General features: G+C 35.0%; 1 protein-coding gene across 6 annotated transcripts in view; it reads left to right on the forward strand.

Moving 5' to 3' along the window:
* The window catches only part of LOC127179682 (adhesion G-protein coupled receptor G2-like), a 202879-nt gene that overhangs the window by 171761 nt on the left and 7572 nt on the right, over nt 1–23546 (forward strand). For 3 of the 6 annotated variants that reach the window (XM_051133356.1, XM_051133357.1, XM_051133364.1), the window contains 2 exons: nt 17770–18053; nt 18403–18935. In XM_051133356.1, the coding sequence (XP_050989313.1) occupies nt 17770–18053; nt 18403–18551 (433 nt within the window). In that variant the 3' untranslated portion in view covers nt 18552–18935. Of the gene's footprint in view, nt 1–4745; nt 5012–6188; nt 6280–6363; nt 6648–6941; nt 7467–17769; nt 18054–18402; nt 18936–23546 lie in introns of those variants that run through there. The other 3 variants (XM_051133358.1, XM_051133359.1, XM_051133360.1) reach the window with 3 other exon arrangements.

The following is a 23546-nucleotide window of genomic DNA, read 5'->3' on the forward strand; positions in this document are numbered from 1 at the left end:
GCGAGTGTTTTGACAACATGATCAAAATAAAACAGTCATTTCCAGAGAAAGCATTGTGAACTCATTTACTTACAGTTTGTGGTGCAGCAACAGTCAGATCTAGTAAACAGATCTAGTTAAACAAATGTTTCTTTGTGAACTCTCCATAACACTGCGCTTTGTTTACAAAAGAACATTTAAAGAATTTGGTTCCAAAACACGATAAACGCCAAAATCTGTATTGTATCTGGTCGGGATTGAAAAGGCAGTTTTTAATTTTACGCAAAATGCGTGTTGTTATTCTGTCATGTTTTCTCCCTTTTTTTTTCCAAACCGCGACAAACGTCAGTCTCCTTTCTCTGCAAAATGCGATACATCCGCTCAGCCAATCACCATTTCACGCATTGTAAACAGTAAAGGCGGCTCTTTGAATACACCCCGCATCCTAGTTTTCAACGTTGAGTAATGTATCACAGACATATCTGACATATCCTTTCATAAACAAAGTGTAGAGAGAGTGTAAATAAGAGATTCACTGTGCCGTGCAGAGAGCTTCGTTGATTATAATCTCCATTCAAACAGTGGTGTTTCGTTTACAAATGAACGTGCAGTTTTTAGTGCGTTTTCAAGTATTTCGATGTACAAAACTGTATATTTAAAACATTAATCACAACAACAGTTTATGGATTTGACTGCACTTATGCCATCACAAGTGCTCCTAAAAACAAAAAGTAAGCGTAGACCCCTAATGGATTCATTGCATTTTGGGAAAAAATAATCAGTTTTTATAATAAATCTTTGAAAATCAAAATCTGGATTTGAATTTTTAATGTTATTAAAACCTAAAAATGCTATGTGTCTTGCCACTTTCTTGGTAAAGAAAACACATTTTTACTCAAATTAATCCAAATGGACTTTTAGCGTTTTGGAACCAAACTCTTTATTTATTCCTCTGACATGATCCAGGATGCCATTAAAAAATAAACTATCCACTTGTTCTCTACGCTGGGATTCCTCTGATGTCTGTACAAAGATGCGAATGAGTTGTTTAAACCAAACGCAGCAAAGCGAACGTACTGTCACTCCACTTGTCCTACTGAGGACTCGAGCACGTGGGCCATTTTAGAAAGCGAACGTGCATCTGTATTCTGTATGGTAAGAAGATTGCTATTCGTCGATGTCTTGCTCTGGAGGCAGTGTTTCTGCAAATTTTTGTGCCCCTGTCATGTTATATGCCATCTCAGATCCAAATAAGCCATTTTTGCCACTTGATTTAAAAAAAAGCGGTGTTTATAATGAGGAGGATGTTTTAAGCTATGAAACTTGCAGGATGTTTTAATGGTAAAAAGACCTAACTCAAGGCAAATTTAATTTCTCCTGTCATGATCCGTTTAAACAATTCTTATTCACTTTGGTTAAAAGTTTTATCCAAAATTTTTTTATCCAATTTTATTAATCTCACGGAATTATAAAACATTTCTCTGAAGCAACTGATTTAAATCTTCTAAAAGTCATAGTAGATGTCAGTGTCGGCTATCTTTTATCAGATTGTAAACTGTAGGCTACATTTTTATCATACAATTTTTTTGTGTTTTATTCCTATATTGTTCTGATTTTAATATTCAGTGCAGAACTTGTGTATATATATATATATATATATGCATGATTTCATATGTAGAATTATGTGTTGTCATGATCTCTTAAGGATGTCAGAAAATCGATCCTGTTGATCCTGGAGAGAAATGTAGAAAAGCCCAATATGACTTTGATATGTGCAGCGGTAAGTCTAGATTTATAAACTGCTTTTCAATAGTTGTTTCAGGTGCCTGTTTCACACCCATCAAAATAAATATAGTACAACACATGAATACAGTTACTGAAAGCATGACAAATTAAATTACTGCAATAATATGATTGAATCACGTCTATAATAACTATGTGAACTGATAAACAGTGTTTCTTGGTTTACAAATAGCCAACATAACATATATTAGAGCATGTTATTCTTTAAAATTGTTTCAGTTATTGCACATCTGCAATAAAATCAATTCATTATTTATTTCTCTGTTGAAGGGATTGAAAGCAGATACATTCTGCATTTAAATGGGAGTGCATGGAGATGTGTGACCTGTGTTGATGGAAGATCATACACCACAACTGATAATCCAACTACAAGTTTCATGTCACATAAGACAACTCAAGAACATACTAATCCCTTAATGGCAGCGTAAGTGTGCAGTTACCAGTGGATATCAAGTCTAAAAGGCGTTATGAAATACTATGTGATTCAATCCATTTTACAGTGAAGCACTGAACAAACTGGAGTCTAAGATGGAAGAGATGGAAAAAAGCAATAAAACCAATGAGACGATTGTGATTGGGGATGCTCTTGGTCTTCTTTATGTACAAGCCAAGAACACAGAAACCAAAGACATATACATATGCTACTCTTCAAATCAAGTCACGGTAAACCCAGGGGCTGAGACGCATAAAAACATGACATGATTGGCATGACTCTTCAGTTTTCATGACAATTCTTCTTTTTACAGGTCGTTGAGAATCAAAGTGACTTAAAAATAAACTGTCCCTGGTTTACAAAGATTTCCAAAGAGGCTTTTGATAAATCACGTCTTCAAAACAATGGAAGTGCATTTGTTGGAATTCTACGGTTTAACTTGAAAAACAAGGTACTGTATGCTTCTATTATTTATTTATTTTGAATCAGTTATATTCACACACAGTTATGCTTGATTAAAGGAGAAGTCCACTTCCAGAACAACAATTCACAAATAATGTACTCACCCCCTTGTCATCCAAGATGTTCATGTCTTTCTGTCTTCAGTCGTAAAGAAATTATGGTTTTTGAGGAAGGCATTTTAGGATTTTTCTTCATATAATGGACTTCAATTGTGCCCCCATTTTGAACTTCCAAAATGTAGTTTAAATGCAGCTTCAAAGGCTCTAAACGATCCCAGCCGAGGAAGAAGGGAAAACAAAAATATGTATACTTTTTAAGCACAAAAGCTTGTGTAGCACAGGCTCTGGGATGCGCGTTCACATACTGTCGAATCACGTTGAAAGGTCACACCGAACGTAGGCGGAACTACAGACCCAGTGTTTACAAAGCGAACATGCAAAGACTAAGAAAGTGCAAGTAAGTCAAACGCTGTTTACAAACAAAAAGTTACAACGTGTCGGACGATGAACTTAGACGTGATTCACAGTAGTGACGGGAAGTTTGGATCATTTTACCGCCTCGAACCTTTGAGTCTCGTTCAGAAAAATGAACTAATCTTTTTGAGTCATTTCATTCATTTTAGCAAAATCAGCACCACGTGACAGCCCCATAAAATGAACAAACAACTCGAAAAACCTGAAGACTCGAAACAAGTGAACTAATTCCAGTACAGAACCTAATAGGATGTTGCACATGCTCGACTGAACGAGTCACTGAACGAGTCACTGCCCGAGACGACTCGTTCTTCGCTGATAAATGAATGAACGAATCGTTCAAGAACGACCCGTGGACGTGCATCCGAGAACCTGTGCTACGCAAGCTTTTGTGCTTGGAAAGTATACAAATTTTTATTTTTCAAAAAAAATGAGTGATCGTTTTGCTAGATAAGACCCTTATTCCTCGGCTGGGATCATAAACTACATTTTTGAAGTTTAAAATTGGGGGCACAATTGAAGTCCATCATAAGAAGAAAAATCCTGAAATGTTTTTTCAAAAACCATAATTTCTTTACAACTGAAGACAGAAAGACATTAACATTTTGGATGACAAGGGGGTGAGTAAATTATTTGTGAACTGTTGTTCTGGAAGTGGACTTCTCCTTTAATGATTGCTCTTTCTTGGTTTCTGTTTTAGGATAAAACTAAAAATCTGACTGTTTTGAACAATGAGGTTTTTGGAATAACAATGAAGGCTGAAATTGCCAACCTCACTAACAATATCGACATGTTATTTACACATAATGATAAGGTAATGAAGGTTTTGTTGCAGAACTTCTTTTGTTTTAATGACCGGAAAGCAAAATGAAAATAAACATGCTCTCACAGGTCAGAGAGGAATCTTGCGTTTCTTGGGATGACAAAGGTACATTCATGTATGACTGTGTTTATCGGTTCCTATCAACAAACCCAGTTTATGGTTTATAATTATAATTTGCTTTCTTTTCTTTGAAGGAGAACTTAATTGGACGACATCAGGCTGTGAGACAGTAAGAATCAACAACAACACCATAAATTGCTCCTGCTCACATCTGACAACCTTTGCAGTGCTGATGGTGAGAACCTTCTCAGAAAAGAAGAACTTATGCTTTAATTTAAAAACCTCATCAAATCAATATCAGTCTTGTAGTCCACATCATGTAAAAGATGACAAAATAAACAAATACATGCATTTATATAAATACTCTGATCCCTCAGTCTGTGCCAGAAGTCACTGCGCCGAATAAGGAATCACCCACTTTTATCACTTCTATCGGCTGCGGCATCTCCATATTTTTTCTGACTCTCGGTTTATCCATGCATTTCCTGCTACGGTAGAGTATCCTAAAGTGTATAGTTTGTGCTGTCTAGTAATCAATAATCACTAATGGTAATTTTAGGAAGAATGTGTTGTAAATTAATTAAGAAACAGCAAACAGCACACTAAATTAAACTTGTCATTTTAAAGTACAAAGACTGAAATAGTGTTTCATGTGTTCTCTTAATGTATTAAAGTTCAAGCTACGAAAAGAGTGGTTTGTATGTTTTAATAGGAAAGCCAAATCAAATCAGGCCACGAAGATCTTGATGAACATGTTTGTGTCTTTGTGTCTACTGAATGCTGCGTTTTTGTCAAACGAGAGCGTCGCTAACACACAAGACAACACTGCGTGCGTCTTCATAGCGCTGGTCCTGCATTACTCCATGCTGGCCTCATTCACCTGGTTCTTCATTCAAGCTCTTCATATGTACTTATGGCTCATCAGACAGAACGTCACCATCACAAACTACGTGTGGAAGATCACCGTGTTGGGCTGGGGTGAGCTAAACACTCTCAGAACAAAAATGGTATTATTAAATAATAAATCACTGGCACAGTAGTCTTTCAAAAGGTAACAATGTGTTCAATTTGGGTACTAATAAGCATCCTTTAGGGGTAAAAAAAAAAAAAGATACAAAAGTGAAAGGGTACCATGCTAGTGACAGCTTTTGTACCTTTTATCTGAGAAGGTAGGAAACACCTGTTAAAACGAACCTGTCTCAAACCATCTAGTCCAATTGTAAGTTCACTCAAAAAAGAAAATATACGACCCAGAACCACAAAACCAGTCATAAGGGTCAATTTTTTAAAAAAAAAAAAGGGATTTATACATTATATAAAATCTGAATATATACGCTTTCCATTGATGTATTGTTTGTTAGGATAGGATAATATTTGGCCAAGATACAACTATTTGAAAATCTAAATAGTGCAAAAAAAAAAAAAAAAAAAAATCGAAATATTGATAAAATCACCTTTAAAGTTGTTCAAATTAAGTTCTTTGCAATGCATTTTACTAATCAAAAATTAAGTTTTGATATATTTACGACGCAAAAAGGTACAAAATATGTTCATGGAACATGATCTTTACTTCATATCCTAATGACTTTTGGCATAAATGAAAAATCTATAATTTTGACCCTTACAATGTATTTTTGGCTACTGCTACAAATATTCCTGTGCTACTTACGACATATCGCATATACAGGTTGCATATATTGCACACAAGTCAAAAATATATTGAACTAGTGTCATGACAAATTTTATGGTGGTTTTACCCTTTACTTTAGAGCATCTGAAGACTAATTTTAGTATCACTGCGATACTGTTTTTATTAATATTTGAATACATTTCATTTTTATACTTTGTTTTCATTTTAATTTTTAAATTTTATACATTTTCTGGTAAGTTTATACATATAGTTTTGATTATTATGATTGTTATTATTATCAATCATTACTATTATTTGTACATATGTGTGAATGATAATTTCTACACATTTTTATTTTAGTTTTTTTAGCATATTAAAGTTAAACTAAATGAGAACTAGAAATTAAAGCTGAAATTAAATAAACTGTTTTCAGTAACAAATTTTATTTATTTATTTATTTATTTATTTATGTTTTTAGTTGTTTTTTTTTTTACTGTAATAATCCTCGCCTCTGTGTGTTTTCAGTGTGTCCAGCTCCAATAGTCGTAGTAATTGTTTCTGTAGGAGGATATAAAGCCATGAACCTAAACGAGATATCTGGAAGAATCGCACAAATGTAAGTTGTCCTGATGTCGAAAATGTTTACATTTATGAACGTCTACTGATTGCCTTGTAAATATTTCATTCTTTTTAATTCTAGGTGCTGGATTACAAATCCTTACATTTATTATACAGTGAACATCGGCTACTACGCTTTAGTTTTCATCCTCATGGGAGGAACCTTCATCAATATCTTAACTAGGATTGTCCAGGCCAAAAACATAAGAGTGACTGGCAGCAAGAGAAAGACGTTCAGAAAGCAGCTGATGATGGTGTTGAGTTTGTTCCTGCTCTGCGGTCTGACGTGGTCTGTGATGTTCTTCAGTTATTTACCGATGTTCATTCCCCCATATTACATATTCACTGTGCTCAACTCGCTTCATGGTGAGAAACAATCACATACATCAGTGCATTTAGTGTTTTTTCTACAATTTTAATTCAATGATTTGAATTAGGCTAATCATTAATGATTTTAGTATTTGTTTTTTAATAATATGCATGGAAAAAATACATTTTTAGTCAATTATTTTATTAATAACAAGGATTGTTAGGATTGAAAGTTTGATTATTGCAGTTTAAAAAGTATGCAAATGACTTTAATCATATCTGAAATGTATTTGAATTATTCAAAAGAAGTTTCTCTGATTCTACTTTTTATTTTATTTTTATTTTTTTCAGGGTTTTTCCTCTTCCTGTATTATTATCACATTCGCAAAGACGTTGTGGGTAATTTTTCAGATGATCCAGAAAGCACCGACTCCAACACAAGCATCGCTCAATCCAGCATTAATGCTGTGTATGAAAATATTGATAACTAGCATAATTAAGACAGAAGGTTTTCTTTGTCTTCTTGTGTTTCTCACCAGAATCGAGCTCAAAAACAACACAGAAGACAAATGTACATGAAATTGAGTCTAAAAAAGGTCAACATTAGTGAAGTAACTCAAAATAAATCACAAATATCTGTTGATCGTTACTGAAACTATCTATTATTGTCAAATTACTGAATTGTGCTTTTAAATCTCTGATATGATCTGATATTACTGTTGTTTGATTTATTATGCATTATAATCATCCATGTGATCATGTGTGTGTCAGAGCCACTCAAACAACACAGGATATACATTCTGATTCATATATCTGCATTTCATTTCCATGAAAAAACTCACAATCAGCTAATGATTTCTGCATTATTAAATAATCTACGCCTACAGATGTTCTGTTATATCTCTCATTATTTCTCATGTGATTGTAATGAAGCTAATTAAACATCATTATTTATCACGATGGACTTTCAGTGGCTTCAAAATTATTTATTGACGTCAGTCAAACATGTGAACATGCCTTACATTAGACAGAATAACAAAGTAAGTGCCATTTTAAAATTTTGCTCATTACTTATAAAGCCTTGAATAGTTTAGCTCCTCAGTACTTGAGCGATCTCATCGCATTATATTCCTTCACGTCCACTGTGACCTCAAAACTCTAGACATTTGATAATACCTAGAATATTAAAATCAATTCTGTCAGTTTAAATCTAGATTAAAGACCATCTCTTTAACCTGGTTTACACATACACTATCACATTTCCATAAATCAATCTGTTTAAAGGACTGTTAGGCTGCATTAATTAGGTCTAACCAGAACCAGGAACACTTCCCAAAACACCCAATGTACTTGTTATACCGTAAGAAGAATGGCATCTACAGATTTGTCAATGAAAAAGGGAACATAAAAGAATGATTCGTAGCTTTCGAGCTCATTTCATGTCACACAGGTGAGAGTTTGTGTGATTGCAACATTACCATAGTAAACTGCTTTGATCACAGACTGGATGCCTATAAACACATGAACAGTTTCTTGGTGTTCTATTCATACCAGACTCTGAATAAGCTTTCTTCTGCTTACCCTGATGACTTGAAGAGCTGTCTTGCTAATGAGCTCATTCAACCTGATAGACCACAATCAGACGCTGCAATCAGTTTTTCCTAATGTGTATGTTGCCCTTAAGCTTCTCCTTACCCTGCCAGTCAGACGTCTCAACATTGCTGTCTTTAATAGCCACTGAATGTGATCTTGTGAGGAAACTGGATTTTGATAATGTGTGTAAGAGACCCCTAAGATTAAACCAACTTTTTTTGTTAAGCTGAATGTCTTTGGTGATGATGTTGCCATTTATTTTTTTAATGCATGGACTGCTAAATGCAGAAATGCAAATGATGCATGAAATATTCTTCTGGCTAATAGCCACTAATAAAGCTTGTGCTTTCATTGGCATTTTGTTGCTAGTTTTATTAAACATAAATATTACTTTTCTACATTTATATAGTTCTCTATGAGCAAAATGACTTAAAAATATTTCTGATCTAAATCATGTCAGATAAGTTACTTTGTCATTAGCATCTTCAAATTGTTTCTGCTATTATCAAATAAATGTTTTCTATATTTATATTGTTCTCTGTGAACAAAGATGTCCTGATAAACTGAACCTGAATGTGACCAGATAATGAGATTCTCAGTTAAAGCCCAAATAAACTTGATTTGCATGTATTCAAATGAACTGTATGTCAGTGTCCTGTGGCTCATAATCAAACAGCTTCATATGTGAACACATCAAACTCTCTCAACTCTTGAACTGTGGACTTCATGTCAAGAACGTAATAAGAAAATGATTAAAGATTTATTATCTCTGTCTGAAGAAAACTAATTTCAACACTTCTGTCTCCAACAGGCTGTTGTCTCTGGGAATTATGTCTCAACAAAAGCAGAATTTGCTCTGGCTGATGATCATCTGTTGTGCTTCATGCCAGATAAGTATGTTGCTTTAAAAAAAAAAAATTCTAGTAACGCATACATTTAAAGATAAATATGTGCCAGTGAACATGTTGTTTGGTGAACATTAGAACAATGAAAATGTAAGCAAAAAAAGAAAAAAATTATTATTATAGATATTATTAATATTATTATATTATTATAGATTATAACTGTAAATGTAAGCATATAAATATTGATAAATAGTATAAGGTGTTGCATCATGTCATATATAATAGCCATACAATGTTTTGTTTGTACAGACTGCTCAAAAAAACTGAAAATCACCGTTGGTTTGACACATGCATGTTTTGGGAATACAGATGCAATTCCAGGTAGATGTGAAATTGTTTTGTAAAACATTACAGTTATATATGATACAAGAACAGTGGGGCCTGTAGATAGGGAGTATGTGTTATTTAATTAAAACGCCCCCAGAGAGCAATGGGCAATTACTCTGTTTTGAACATCAAATCCTTTGTTTTACCATCAAATGAATTTGTACTAGTTGGTTGAATAAAAATATTTGGATAAATATTAGCTAGTTAGCTAGCCAGTTAGCATCGGCTCACAACATTTTTCAAATAGGCTATTATAATTTTATAATTCATAATTATTGTCACATTTTTTTTACCTAAAACTGCCTGTACTCTGATTTTGCTGTAAATAACCTGTGAAATTTCTGAGTGAAAATTGTTTCAAAGTCATGTTTTCTGTGCATGTGTGAATACTGAATATTTATTATCTGAAAGTGATCACTGATAAACTCATTGAGATTCCTGTTTTTCTTTCAGGTGTAACACTGACATGTCAGTCTAGGAACATAAATGTACACATAATTAAACTCAAACTAAACATCAGTTCTCAAGGTAAAATCTTTGTATATTTTATTTATAAACCATTCTTTAGTGCAAAGCTCTTTATTTTATTTATTTTTTTAACAACAATTATAAATGTTCTCTGTGGTTACAGGACAATGCAAAACATACAGCTTCAACATTACGCGGAACAAATACGAAGTCAAAATGAATGAGATAGTTGACAACATTGAAGCCCCATATTTGCAAAATGCTAAATGTAATTCTGGTGCGTATCTTCCTACAATAGACATAGTGTAGAAAGTTGTGACTATTGCTGTTGTTGTTTTTTCCCAGGGTAAGTCCACAAATCCCCCCCCACACAATACCACATAAGGATAAATGTACTTCTCACAAACAAGTTAACTGTCTTCTAAACATAAGATTTTGGAAAAGCAGATACATAGTTTGTTGGTACAACAACAAACTATTTTAGATTAAATTTAGTGTGCTGTAATAATTGAATCTCTTCCCTTCATCAGATGTGAAATGCCATGGCAGTAGAAGCAGTGAAAGTAAGAGTTTGTCTTTTTTCAAAGTTTGTTTTTTCTATTTCCGTTTATCATCAGATAGCAACAGAACATTTGTAACACACCACTGTGCCACTGTCTGTGCTTTCTTTTTAACTCCCTGATTATATCTTATGTTTTAATATCCACTATTTAATTTATATTATTTTCCTGTGTTCATAAATACAGGAGAAAAGTTAGTTGAAGTTTATCATCAGTTTGCACTGACAAAGTCTGTTTATTAGTTATGGAAAAACTGACGGGTTAAAGTGTTTAACTCACCTGACAAACATACAGTATGTATTACATTTCATAAGGTGTGTTGGACTTGATGCAGCGCGGCACACACTGTGCAGACTACAGGACCCGGGACCCGTACGGGTTCGGGTCTCTGTTCTAAATGGTCAGCCAGGTCCGGGTCGGGTCCCAATCTATTACCTCGGGTCTATTTAACACTTGTGTGTAATACCCGAATCGATCGGAGAACACCGCACCCGCCAGTGATCAGTGTCGGTCAGCACTTTTGCGTGTGTTTTGTAATTTGCAACTTGTAAAATTAGGATGAGAAAAGTGTGAGCAGGAAATAAGGTGGGAAAAGGTGGGGCTACTAACAGTAGGTAAGCCAAAAGGTTTTTCTCGCAACTTGTTTATTGACTTGTCAATAGCAGTTCGCTGTGCAATATGTGCCGACCGGGTGCAGTCGGGTCTGTGTCTTCCCAGCCGGGTTCGGGTCCAATATACGGATAACGGTCGGGTCCGCGTCGGGTCCGGGTAGTAAATTTAAGGCATTTCTCGGGTCTGCACAGGTTCGGGTCTCACTTTCAAATTAAATACGGGTCCGGGTCGGTTCCATGCAACAAATTTATGGGTCTCTTCGGGTTCGGGTACGAATTTTTGCACCCGTGAAGACCTCTAGTGCAGACAGTTTGACATCAAAGTAAAACAAGAGTGATTCTAAAACCTGCAGATCTGTCTGCTCTCTATAGCTCTCGCAGTACTTCGAGTAGCTCGTCAAACACTGGTCAGTCTGTGCAGCTCCACTTGAAGTTGAACACACCTGTACAGTTCATTGGTGATGAACATGATGCAGGGCAACAAATCACTGTATACTACTCTAAAATTCCAGGTCAAAAATGACCATGTATGACATTTTGTCTCATATTTATATCATATGATATAGTTTAGCAGTATCACACAAGCAACACATGCAATATCACACAAGTGCTGATTTTGTCTTAAAATAGCAGAAGTCCATGACACAATATACGATTATATATGAACTAAAAATGTTATGAATATATATAAATCGCATGTCATCGCTCTGACCAATGACTAAGCAATGTTGTAATCATGTGTGCTTCTGACAGCATCTCATGATGAGTAAAGTTTGTGAAAAAAAACTTTAAAGTTGGTTTGAGAAAGTCTTACATGAAAGTTGATAGCATATTTTCACACAATTAACATGTTGTTAGCATGTTTGTTTGTAGTTAGCAAGTCAGACCAGTCTGAAGGTATGACTTGAGTTTGGTGCTTGTAGCTAGGAGGAAAAAAAGCTTTAAGATCAGTAGATCAGTAAGTTAGCTTTATCAAGTAATCACTTATCAACATATAGTATATCACTTTGTTCATCTCACGATACCCAATATAAATACAAGCTCACAGACCGTTCACAAAATAGTTTTCATCCCCATTTTTAAAAACTCTTTTTGATACTGTTTTGGATGGATATAAATAGGGTATATGTTGAACGCACCTGACCAAACCCGGAAAAGAGAACGTATTAATAGCTGGATTAAATAATGGCGATATCTATGAACTTTTAAAGTAATCAGTTAAACTAGCTACCTGTTTTTATTGTTGACGTTTTATTCGGTCTGCATATGTGATGGACATTGGTTATGATCATCTTTAGTGTCTGTTTTGAAGGCATCTTGAGTAAAACAGCTTCATATTTAACGAGGCATATGCAAAACAAGTGAACCAGAAGCACCGAGACCTGTTTAGCAGAATACGGAAGTTGCATAACCTCTACTGTATTTGCCTGCAATGTAGAGTGTGTTGCTCTTTCACAAGCACCTGCAAAACAAAGAGCTGCTTCATAGACACACAACAGAAGAAAGTTTTGTTTCATACAACAGATTGCAGATAAATATCACTCCATCCAGCACCATTTTTGCTTTCTGTCTTGTAAAGGACCCCATAATAGTCAAAGAACCTGCAGCAAATGATTAGTGCGTGTGTGAACTGTCTGAATGAATCAAAATGAATCGTAAACTAATTTAAACCATTTTGCAATAGTGATTAATTTGCAAATCTAAATAACAGCCAAGAGGAAATGTGCATGACACAAAATATTATCAGGAAATATCACTTATCTAGCTCAATTTGTGCACAGTACCCGGTTGCACACAAACAATTCAGTGTCTGAGCAAACTGTCTGAATTAATCAAACTGCAAGCTATTTCAGACACTTTCTTAAAAACAATACATCACATCATTTACTTTTATGCAGATGCACTGATGCAAATCGGTGAATATTACCACCCCTAAAGGGCTGAATTCACTTCTCCAATGCACACACATTAAATCATTCACTCAGTTCTCTTCCTTCTAGCATGCTCTCTGTCTAGCAAAGCATTATGGGTAAATCTAAACTGCATAAAAATGACTAGTTAATCAGTTTATGTTGTTATTATTGAAAACAATATATTAAACATTATATTAAACATTTCGTACTACTAATTTAAAGGAGAAGTTCACTTCCAGAACAAAAATTTACAGATAATGTACTCACCCCCTTGTCATCCAAGAAGTTAATGTCTTTGTTTTTCCGGTCGATAAGAAATTATGTTTCTTGAGGAAAACATTTTAGGAATCATCTCCATATAATGGACTTCTGTTGTGCCCCCAATTTTCAACTTCCAAAATGCAGTTTAAATACAGCTTCAAATGGCTTTAAATGACCCCAGCCGAGGAAGAAGGGTCTTACCTAGCGATCATTTTCGAAACAAATTGACCATTTATATACATTTTAACCTCTAACACTCATCTTGTCTATGTCTGCATGAACTTTTTTTTTCGGGTCATGACAGTTAGGGTGTTACTCCCCTCGAGTTGAATCAAAGGCTCAAGTCGTTCTTGATTTTAACTGACGTATATTCGGACACGAGTCTGTAGTATGTCTTGTACATTCTAGCCTTGCATCCCTTTTATGTCCCAACAATGCCGTCAGAACTACGAAAGGAAATATATAGAACTTAAATTAACCCTCTAAAAGTGGGTTTACACATAATGAACAAAATACATACAACCAATAAATAAAATGCACATTCAACACGTAAGGAAATACAGTTAATTGGCTAATTATACATTAACATGGTCACATACTTATACATGCTCACATATGGCAAAGCAGGTAACACGATAAACACATACCTCATTGGCCTCTTTAACCCAAGAGGAATAAACTTGGAGGGTTACAGTTTTCTCTTTAACAAAAAAAACAATATAACTTCTTAGCACTTCTTACAGGCGTAACTCTTATATACGTGTTATTAGTCCAGCACCTCATATGGCTGTACTACTTGTAGTGCAAAATATCTTGATTGCAACAACTAAATAATTCCCAAGCTAAACAAAGGAGAAATATGTTCCCCCCTCCCTTTTTAACTATTTATAGATCCTTTAACTATAAAGTGCATATTATAAACTGAAATATATGAGACTTGCCTCTGATGGCAGCTACATAGGGTATGTCAAAAAACTCCCATCTCATTTTCTTCTTTAACTTCAAAATCATCCTGTATCACTGTTTTACCATTTTTTTTTGTTTTGTTTTTGTAAAGGGCTTTTGATCTTCTTTGCATGTTCACTTTGTAAACGCTGGGTCGGTTCTTCTGCAGCAATGTAGGACGATTTTGAAGTTGGTGAAGAAAACGAGATGGGAGTTTTTTTTAACATACCCTAACTGTCTTGACCCGAAAAAAAAAAAAAAAATGAGTTCATGCAGACAGACAAGATGAGCGTTAGAGGTTAAAAAGTATATAAATTGCCAATTTGTTTCGAAAATGACCGATCATTTCACTAGATAAGACCCTTCTTCCTCGGCTGGGATCATTTAGAGCCCTTTGAGGCTGCATTTAAACTACATTTTGGAAGTTTAAACTTGGGGGTACCACTGAAGTCCATTATATGGAGATGATTCCTAAAATGTTTTAATGTTTTAGAATTTCTTATTGACTGAAGAAAGAAAGACATCAACATCTTGGATCACAAAGGGATGAGTAAATTATCTGCACATTTTTGTTCTGGAAGTGAACTTCTACTTTAATTCACAACAAACACAATTCTAAGTATGCAGAGCTGCAGACGTCTTTATTTCAAATCATACACTGCAGTTATACACAAGTATGTTGAATTATGTGTCATTGTCTCATCAGGTTGTTTGGAAATTCCTCCTGTTGATCCTGGAAAGAAATGTAGAGGGACTACATCTGATGATGGTATCTGCAAAGGTAAGTCTGTGTCCTAAAAAATATTTTTCAGTAGTTGTTTCATCAGCTGCCTGTTTCACATCAAAGTTTGATTTAAAAATCTAAATTAATACACATCATATCACATCACAGCATATTTTTTTCCTCAAATTATTAGTCCATATATCATCAATAAATATTTGAACCTATGAACATGTGTATATAATTATTAGAATGCTGGAACTATGATGTTTATAGAATTATATAAAAATCAACAACAACACCAAGATCACTTTAATCTCATTTACTTCTGTGTTGAAGAGAGCAAAGGAAGCAGTTACGTTCTACGTTTCATCCGTAATGAATGGATGTGTGTGACCTGCCCAACCAGTGCTGTCACTGTCACTCTACAACCACATGAAGTTACTTACAATATGTCTGTTCAAAATGATGATGGTGGTGGTGATGTTGATCCCTCAGAAGCATCGTAAGTGTGTGATTATCAGTGACTTTTGAAGTAACTCTATCACAGAATATCAAGTATTTAAATCAATTTTGCAGAGACTACTTGAACAAAATGGAATCTAAGATGGAAGAGATGGAAAAATACAATATAAACAATATAAACAAAGCAGGGATCATCATGGGGGATGCCATTGGTCTTCTTCATTTTCAAGCAAAGAACACAAAAACCAAAGACATATGCTACTCTTCAGATGAGGACATTATAAACGTAAGACTTCAGAAACATTAAAACATGATATGAATCCTCATTTATCATGATAATTCTTCTTTTCACAGGATGTTGATTGTCAAAGTGACCTGAATGCAAACTTTCCCTGGTCTGTAAAGATTTCCAGTAAGGCTTTTAATAAATCACGACGGAAAAACAATGGAACAGCATTTCTTGGAATTCTACAATTCTACAATATGAGAAACAAGGTACTCACAGCTAATGTCAAAATTAACTGTGATAAGTGACATCTTTAAACATGTTAAGGAATGTTTACAGGATAGTTACAAGGCATTTTTGGGTCAACTATTATTTTGACAAATGTTTTTCGATTTATTGCATTCACACACATTTATATTTGATTAATGATTGGTCTGTTCTTGGTTTCTGGTTTAGGATGAAACTAAAACTGTTTTGAATAATGCAGTTTATGGAATAACCATGAAGGCCAATATCTCCAAACTTACTGACAATATTGACATGTTCTTTACAAAAAACGATCAGGTAAAGAAGTTTTTGTTGCGAAGCATATACTGTATTATATTACACTGTGAATGCAAAATGAAAACAAACATGTTCTTACAGGAGGGTAAAGCATCCTGCGTTTCTTGGGATGGCAAAGGTACATTCATTTATGACTGTACTGATCAGTTCCTATCAGCAAACCCAGTTTATTTTATATATTTGTATAATTAATTTCATTCATCCCTCTTCTTTCATTTAAAGGAGAACTTCATTGGACGACGTTCGGCTGTGAGACACAAACAATCAATGACACCATAAAGTGCTCCTGCTCACATCTGACGTTCTTTGCAGTGCTGATGGTGAGAAACTTCTCAGAGAAGAAGAACTTATGCTTTCATCATTCATGTTACATTTAAACATCTCATTAAATCAATATCAGAGTCTTTTAGTCCTATATGCTAGTGAAAGAAAGATGTTTTAATGTTTTAAAAATTGCTAACAAGATCGTTTCTTGCTAAAAACTGTTTTCTGTTTTCTCCAATTCCTCAGTCTCTTCCAGATGAAAATGAAACAGCGCCACATCTGGAAACATTGACTCTTATCTCTTCTATCGGCTGCGGAATCTCTATATTTTTTCTGTCCATCGCTTTATTCATGCATTTCCTGCTACGGTACAGTATCATAACATATAGTTAGTGATGTTTAGTTTTAAGTATTGTAGACAAGTTACAAGAATACCAGTTTGTATGTTTTAATAGGAAAGCCATATCAAATCAGGCCACGAAGATCTTGATGAACATGTTTGTGTCTTTGTGTCTACTGAATGCTGCGTTTTTGTCAAACGAGAGCGTCGCTAACACACAAGACAACACTGCGTGCGTCTTCATAGCGCTGGTCCTGCATTACTCCATGCTGGCCTCATTCACCTGGTTCTTCATTCAAGCTCTTCATATGTACTTATGGCTCATCAGACAGAACGTCACCATCACAAACTACATGAGGAAGATCACCGTGTTGGGCTGGGGTTAGTTACAGCAACAAAACAAGTATTAAGAAAATAAATCCATTTAAAACATCTACATCAGTTGTAAACTCCAAAAAAAGAAAAAAAAAAAAGAAAGAAAAGAAAAAAAGAAAATATACTGCACACAAGTCATATGAACTGTTGTGGTAAATTTATTCTGTCCTTTTCCTAAACTGTTCCTTTAAAAGCATCAAACACCTATTTTGGTATCACTTAGATACTATTTGTTTTTATTAACATTTTAAATCAATTTTATTTTTGTATTTTGTTTTCATTTAAATTTTAAAGTTTTAGTAATTTTTGGTAAGTATTAATATTTTCTATACATACTTTTTATTTTAGTTAGATAAACTTGATAAAAATTGCATATTGCTTTGCCAACATGAAATAAGTATTCTTTTGTTTTTGTTTTTGTTTTTTCTCACTATAAATAACCCTAGTCCCTGTGTGTTTTCAGCATGTCCAGCTCCAATAGTTGTACTTATCATTTCTATTGGAGGATATAAAGCAGTGACCCTAAACACAACGACTGGAAAAATCACACGGATGTAAGTTGTTCTGATGTCAAAAATGCATAAATTTATGCATGTCTACTCATTGTCTTCTTAATTATATTTCATTATCTTTAATTACAGGTGCTGGATTACAAATCCTTACATTCACTACATAGTGAACATCGGCTACTACGCTTTAGTTTTCATCTTCACGACAGGAATCTTCATCATCATCGTCACTAAGGTCGTTCAGGCCAGAATCATAAGAGCGACTGACGGCAAGAGAAAGACGTTCAGAAAGCAGCTGATGATGGTGTTGAGTTTGTTCCTGCTCTTCGGTCTGACGTGGTCTGTGATGTTCTTCAGTTATGGAGCGATGATCATTCCCTCATATTACATATTCACTGTGCTCAACTCGTTTCAGGGTGAGAAACAATCACATGCATCAGTGCATCTGTTTTAGTAGAATGTTTCTTTTTTCCTACAGTTTTAATTTAATTATTTGAATTAGGTTAATTCTTTAATGATTCTAGCATTAATTAATTTTTTTTTTAATGCATGAAAAATGTAATTCAATTTTCAATTTTTATTCAATTATTTTATTAATTATAAGGGATTTTAGATGGAGTTATACGATTCATTTCACCAAAAGTTTGATTATTTTTGGTTACAGTTTAAAAAGTTTGCAAATGGCTTTAATCATACCTGAAATGCATTTGAATTAGTTAAAATACGTTTCTCCAATTTTTTTTTTTAATTGTTATTCTTTTTCAGGGTTTTTCCTCTTCCTGTACTATTACCACATTCACAATGATGTTGCGGGTCATTTTTCAGACGATCCTGAAAGCACCGACTCCACCACAACCATCGCTCAATCCAGCATTAATGCTGTGTATGATAATGTTCATAACTTGCATAATTAAGAAGGAAGGCTTTCTTTGTCAAAACCTGATTTGTACAGTCATTGTTTTAGAGGAAACTGTGTTTCTCACCAGAATCAAGCTCAAAACAACACAGGAGACAAATGTCACTACTGAAAGAGAAAGAACTGTTTAAAATGATGTATATACATGAAATTGAGTCTAAAAAAGGTCAACATTAGTGAAGTAACTCAAAATAAATCACAAATATCTGTTGATTGTTACTGAAACTATCTATTATTGTCAAATTACTGAATTGTGCTTTTAAATCTCTGATATGATCTGATATTACTGTTGTTTGATTTATTATGCATTATAATCATCCATGTGATCATGTGTGTGTCAGAGCGACTCAAACAACACAGGATGAAACTAATGTCAATACACATTCTGATTCATATATTTGGACGGTCATTTCCATAAAAAAAAAAAAAAAAAACTCTCAGAATCAGCTGATGATTTCTACATTATTTAATCATTTATGTCTATGGATGTTCTGTAATATCTCTCATTATTTCTCATGTGATTGTAATGAAGCTAATTAAACATCATTCTTCATCATGATGGACTTTCAGTGGCTTCAAAATTATTTATTGACTTCAGTTAAACATGTAAACATGCCTTTCATTAGACAGAATAACAAAGTAAGCACCATTTCAAAATCTTGCTGATTACTTATAAAGCCCTGAATAGTTTAGCTCCTCAGTACTTGAGCGATCTCTTAAGGCATTATAGTCCTTCACGTCCACTGCAACCTCAAAACTCTGGCCATTTGACAATACCTAGAATATCAAAATCAAATGCAGGCAGCAGATTCTTTTCCTATTTAGTGTCCAAACTCTGAAACAATCTACTGTAGCAGACAAACTCTGTCGGTTTAAATCTAGATTAAAGACCCTCTCTTTAACCCGGCTTACAAATAACACACTATCACATTTCTATAATTCAGTTCAAAGAACTGTTAGACTGGAACCCAAATGTGCCAAATTCCTTAATCGTCCACCAGAGGTCTCACTCACCTGAGTATTAACTTTTGGACTACATTTCCCTAAAGAGTCCACACATCTGGACAGATTCCTGCTCACCTGTATTACCTGTATATATCTATGTAAGCTTTGCATTTGTGCTCACTCCTCGTGACGTCTCATTTGCTCTGGCTACAATTCTGAGTTCCCTGTCTGCTTCTGTCTTCCCTATGTACTGATGTTGTTTGGAATACTGCTTCTTGTCTCTTTGCCTCCTGCTCTTGACTGCTAATGTTTGCCTGGACTAATTTTCTGATTGTTTGCTGCCTGCCCTGATCCTTTGACTGTTTTTCAGCATGATTACTGCTCTGCCTCTGACACTGCTGTACCTTCAGCTCATTTGTTTCTAAATAAACCACAAAGATTAAATTGATGTATACAAAATTACATAAAATTACTGAAATCACTGAAAACAAATGACAAATATGGATTAACATTACTAAAATTTTGTAGAAAGACTAAATTGTGCTTTCAAATTATTGAAAGTGTTATAATCATCCATGTGTGATCATGTGCGTGTCAGAGCGACTCACACAACACAGGATGACAGTAATGTTCACACTCCTGTGGATTCAGATACTGTATTTGCATGGTCATTTCATAAAGTAGCTTACTAAAATACACACATGGGTGTAAAACATATTTGGTTACTGTGAACACAACAAGCAAAAGTGTAAAAACATGACATTTTCTGTATCTAAATCTTGTCAGATATCCACTAATGAAAGTTACTTTTTCATTAGCATTTTAAGTTTAATGTCATACAAAAACAAAATATCAGACACATTACACCCAAACCATCAGCCTGAGTAAATTGCACCCCTATAGAATTGTGACCGCACAAGTGGTGTAGTAATTTAGGAGGCAGATATACTGTGAAACTGCATGCATACAGTATATACATATGGCATAACAATTGAAAGCAACAATTATGTTTAATTATCATATTTTTTTTTTTTTTTTTAATTACTTTATGTACACTGACCAAAATTATAATGCAACACTTTTGTTTTTGCCCCCATTTTTCATGAGCTGAACTCAAAGATTCAAGACTTTTTCTATGTACACAAAAGTCCTATTTCTCTTAAATATTGTTCACAAATCTGTCTAAATCTGTGTTAGTGAGCACTTCTCCTTTGCCGAGATAATCCATCCACCTCACAGGTGTGGCATCAAGATGCTGATTAGACAGCATGATTATTGCACAGGTGTGCCTTAGGCTGGCCACAATAAAAGGACACTCTAAAATGTGCCGTTTTATCACACAGCACAATGTCACAGATGTCGCAAGGTTTGAAGGAAGCATGCAATTGGCATGCTGACTGCAGGAATGTCCACCAGAGCTGCTGCCCATGAATTGAATGTCCATTTCTCTACCATAAGCCGTCTCCAAAGGTGTTTCAGAGAATTTGGCAGTACATCCAACCAGCCTCACAACCGCAGATCACGTGTAACCAAACCAGCCCAGGACCAGCATCTTCACCTCCAAGATCATCTGAGACCAGCCACCTGGACAGCTGCTGCAACAATCGGTTTGAATAACCAAAGAATTACTGCACAAACTGTCAGAAACCTCTCAGGGAAGCTCATCTGCATGCTCGTTGTCCTCATCGGGGTCTCGACCTGACTGCAGTTCATCGTTGTAACCAATTTAAGTGGGCAAATGCTCACATTCAATGGCACCTGGAACTTGGGAGACGTGTTCTCTTCACGGATGAATCCCAGTTTTCACTGTACAGGGCAGATGGCAGACAGCATGTATGGCATCATGTGGGTGAGCGGTTTGCTGATGTCACCGTTGTGGATCGAGTGGCCCATGGTGGCGGTGGGGTTATGGTATGGGCAGGCGTATGTTATGGACAACGAACACAGGTGCATTTTATTGATGGCATTTTGAATGCACATAGATACCGTGATGAGATCCTGAGGCCCATTGTTATGCCATTCATCCACAATCACCTCATGTTGCAGCATGATAATGCACGGCCCCATGTTGCAAGGATCTGTACACAATTCCTGGAAGCTGAAAACATCCCAGTTCTTGCATGGCCAGCATACTCACCGGACATGTCACCCATTGAGCATGTTTAGGATGCTTTGGATCGGAGTATATGACAGCGTGTTCCAGTTCCTGCCAATATCCAGCAACTTTGCACAGCCATTGAAGAGGAGTGGACCAACATTCCACAGGCCACAATCAACAACCTGATCAACTCTGTGTGAAGGAGATGTGTTGCACTGCCTGAGGCAAATAGTGGTCACACCAGATACTGACTGGTTTTCGGACCCCCCCAATTCAGTAAAACTGCACATTTTAGAGTGGCCATTTATTGTGTCCAGCCATCCAAGATGCACAGCCTGGACAACGGCGCCAGTGCACCAATCATGGAGAGGAGAGAGAGTGATAGAGCTTCAGTGAATGGGGATTATTAGGAGGCCATGATTGACAAAGGCCAGAGGAGGGAATCAGCATCTTGATGCCATGGGATTTTTAATGACCACAGGGAGTCAGGACACCTGTGAGGTGGATGTGTCCCCATTATCTCAGCTTCCAACAGCAACCTGTTTTCCCAGGTGGTCTCCCAAAATATTTATAAGTCTTGGGCTGCAAAATGGCTGGACACTAATCATGCTGTCTAATCAGCATCTTGATATGACTTTTGAGGTGGATGGATTATCTCAGGTGTATTTATAACTCATACTTAGACTTTCTTCCCTCTTAGACTAAAGTGATGTACATAAAATTATGACCATAAAAGGGTCAGTTTTATTGAAATCACAAAACAAATGACAAATATCTGCTGATTGTTACCAAAACTTGTAGAAGGGTTGAATTGTGCTTTTAAATCTATGATATGATCTGACATCACTGTTGTTCAATTTTTTAAGCGTTATAATCATCAGTGTGTGATCATGTGAGTGTGAGAGTGACTCAAACAACACTGAACCTTATTTAGAAAAATTTACATCTTCAAGATGACAGTACTGTCTGCACGGCTGTGGTTTTAGACATTTGCATGGTTATTTGATATAGCAGGTTACTAAAATCCACACAAATGAATGTGAAACATATTTGGTTACTGGAAAAACAAACAGACAACAAAACATCACAGAATCAGCAAATGCATTGTTTCATGTTGCTTATGATTCTCTGTTATATTTCTCAGTATTTCTCATGTGATTCTAATGAAACTAATAAAATTTATTTTATTAATCTTGACAGACTGAATCCTTAATCATTTATTCACTTTAGTTACATTTATAATCATGTGAATGTCATTCATTATGTCACAAAATGATCTAAATCATATCAGATAAGTTACTTTGTCATTAGCATCTTCAAATTGTTTTTGCTATTATCAAATAAATGTTTTCTGTATTTGTGTTGTTCTCTGTGAACAAAAATGTCCTGATAAACTGTACCTGATTGTAACCAGGTAATGAGATTCTCAGGTAAAACCCAAAAAAACTTGATTTGCATGTTTTCAGATGAACTGTATGTCAGTGTCCTGCAACTCATAATCAAACAGCTTCATATGTGGACACATCAAACTCCCTCAACTCTTGGACTGTGGACTTTATCTCAAGAATGTAATAAGAAAATGATTAAAGATTTATTATCTCTGTCTGAAGAAAACTAAATGAAACACTTGTGTCTCTAACAGGCTGTTGTCTCTGGGAATTATGTCTCGACAAAAGCAGAATTTGCTGTGGCTGATGATCATCTGTTGTTCTATGTGCCAGATAAGTATGTTGCTTTAATAAATCATATTAATGCATTTATTATCTTAAAGAGAAATATATGCTAAAGAATATGCTCTTAGGTGAACAAATCTAAGCAAAAATAACAGTAAAAAAGAATATGACTGTAAATGTTGGCATATAAATTTTGATAAGTAATATAAATAATTACACATGCAATACATCATTACATAATAGTATAATAATGTTGTGTTTGTGTAGCCAGCTCAAA

The sequence above is a fragment of the Labeo rohita genome, chromosome 17 (assembly GCF_022985175.1).
Source record: "Labeo rohita strain BAU-BD-2019 chromosome 17, IGBB_LRoh.1.0, whole genome shotgun sequence".
In the NCBI taxonomy this organism is placed as follows: Eukaryota; Metazoa; Chordata; class Actinopteri; order Cypriniformes; family Cyprinidae; genus Labeo; species Labeo rohita.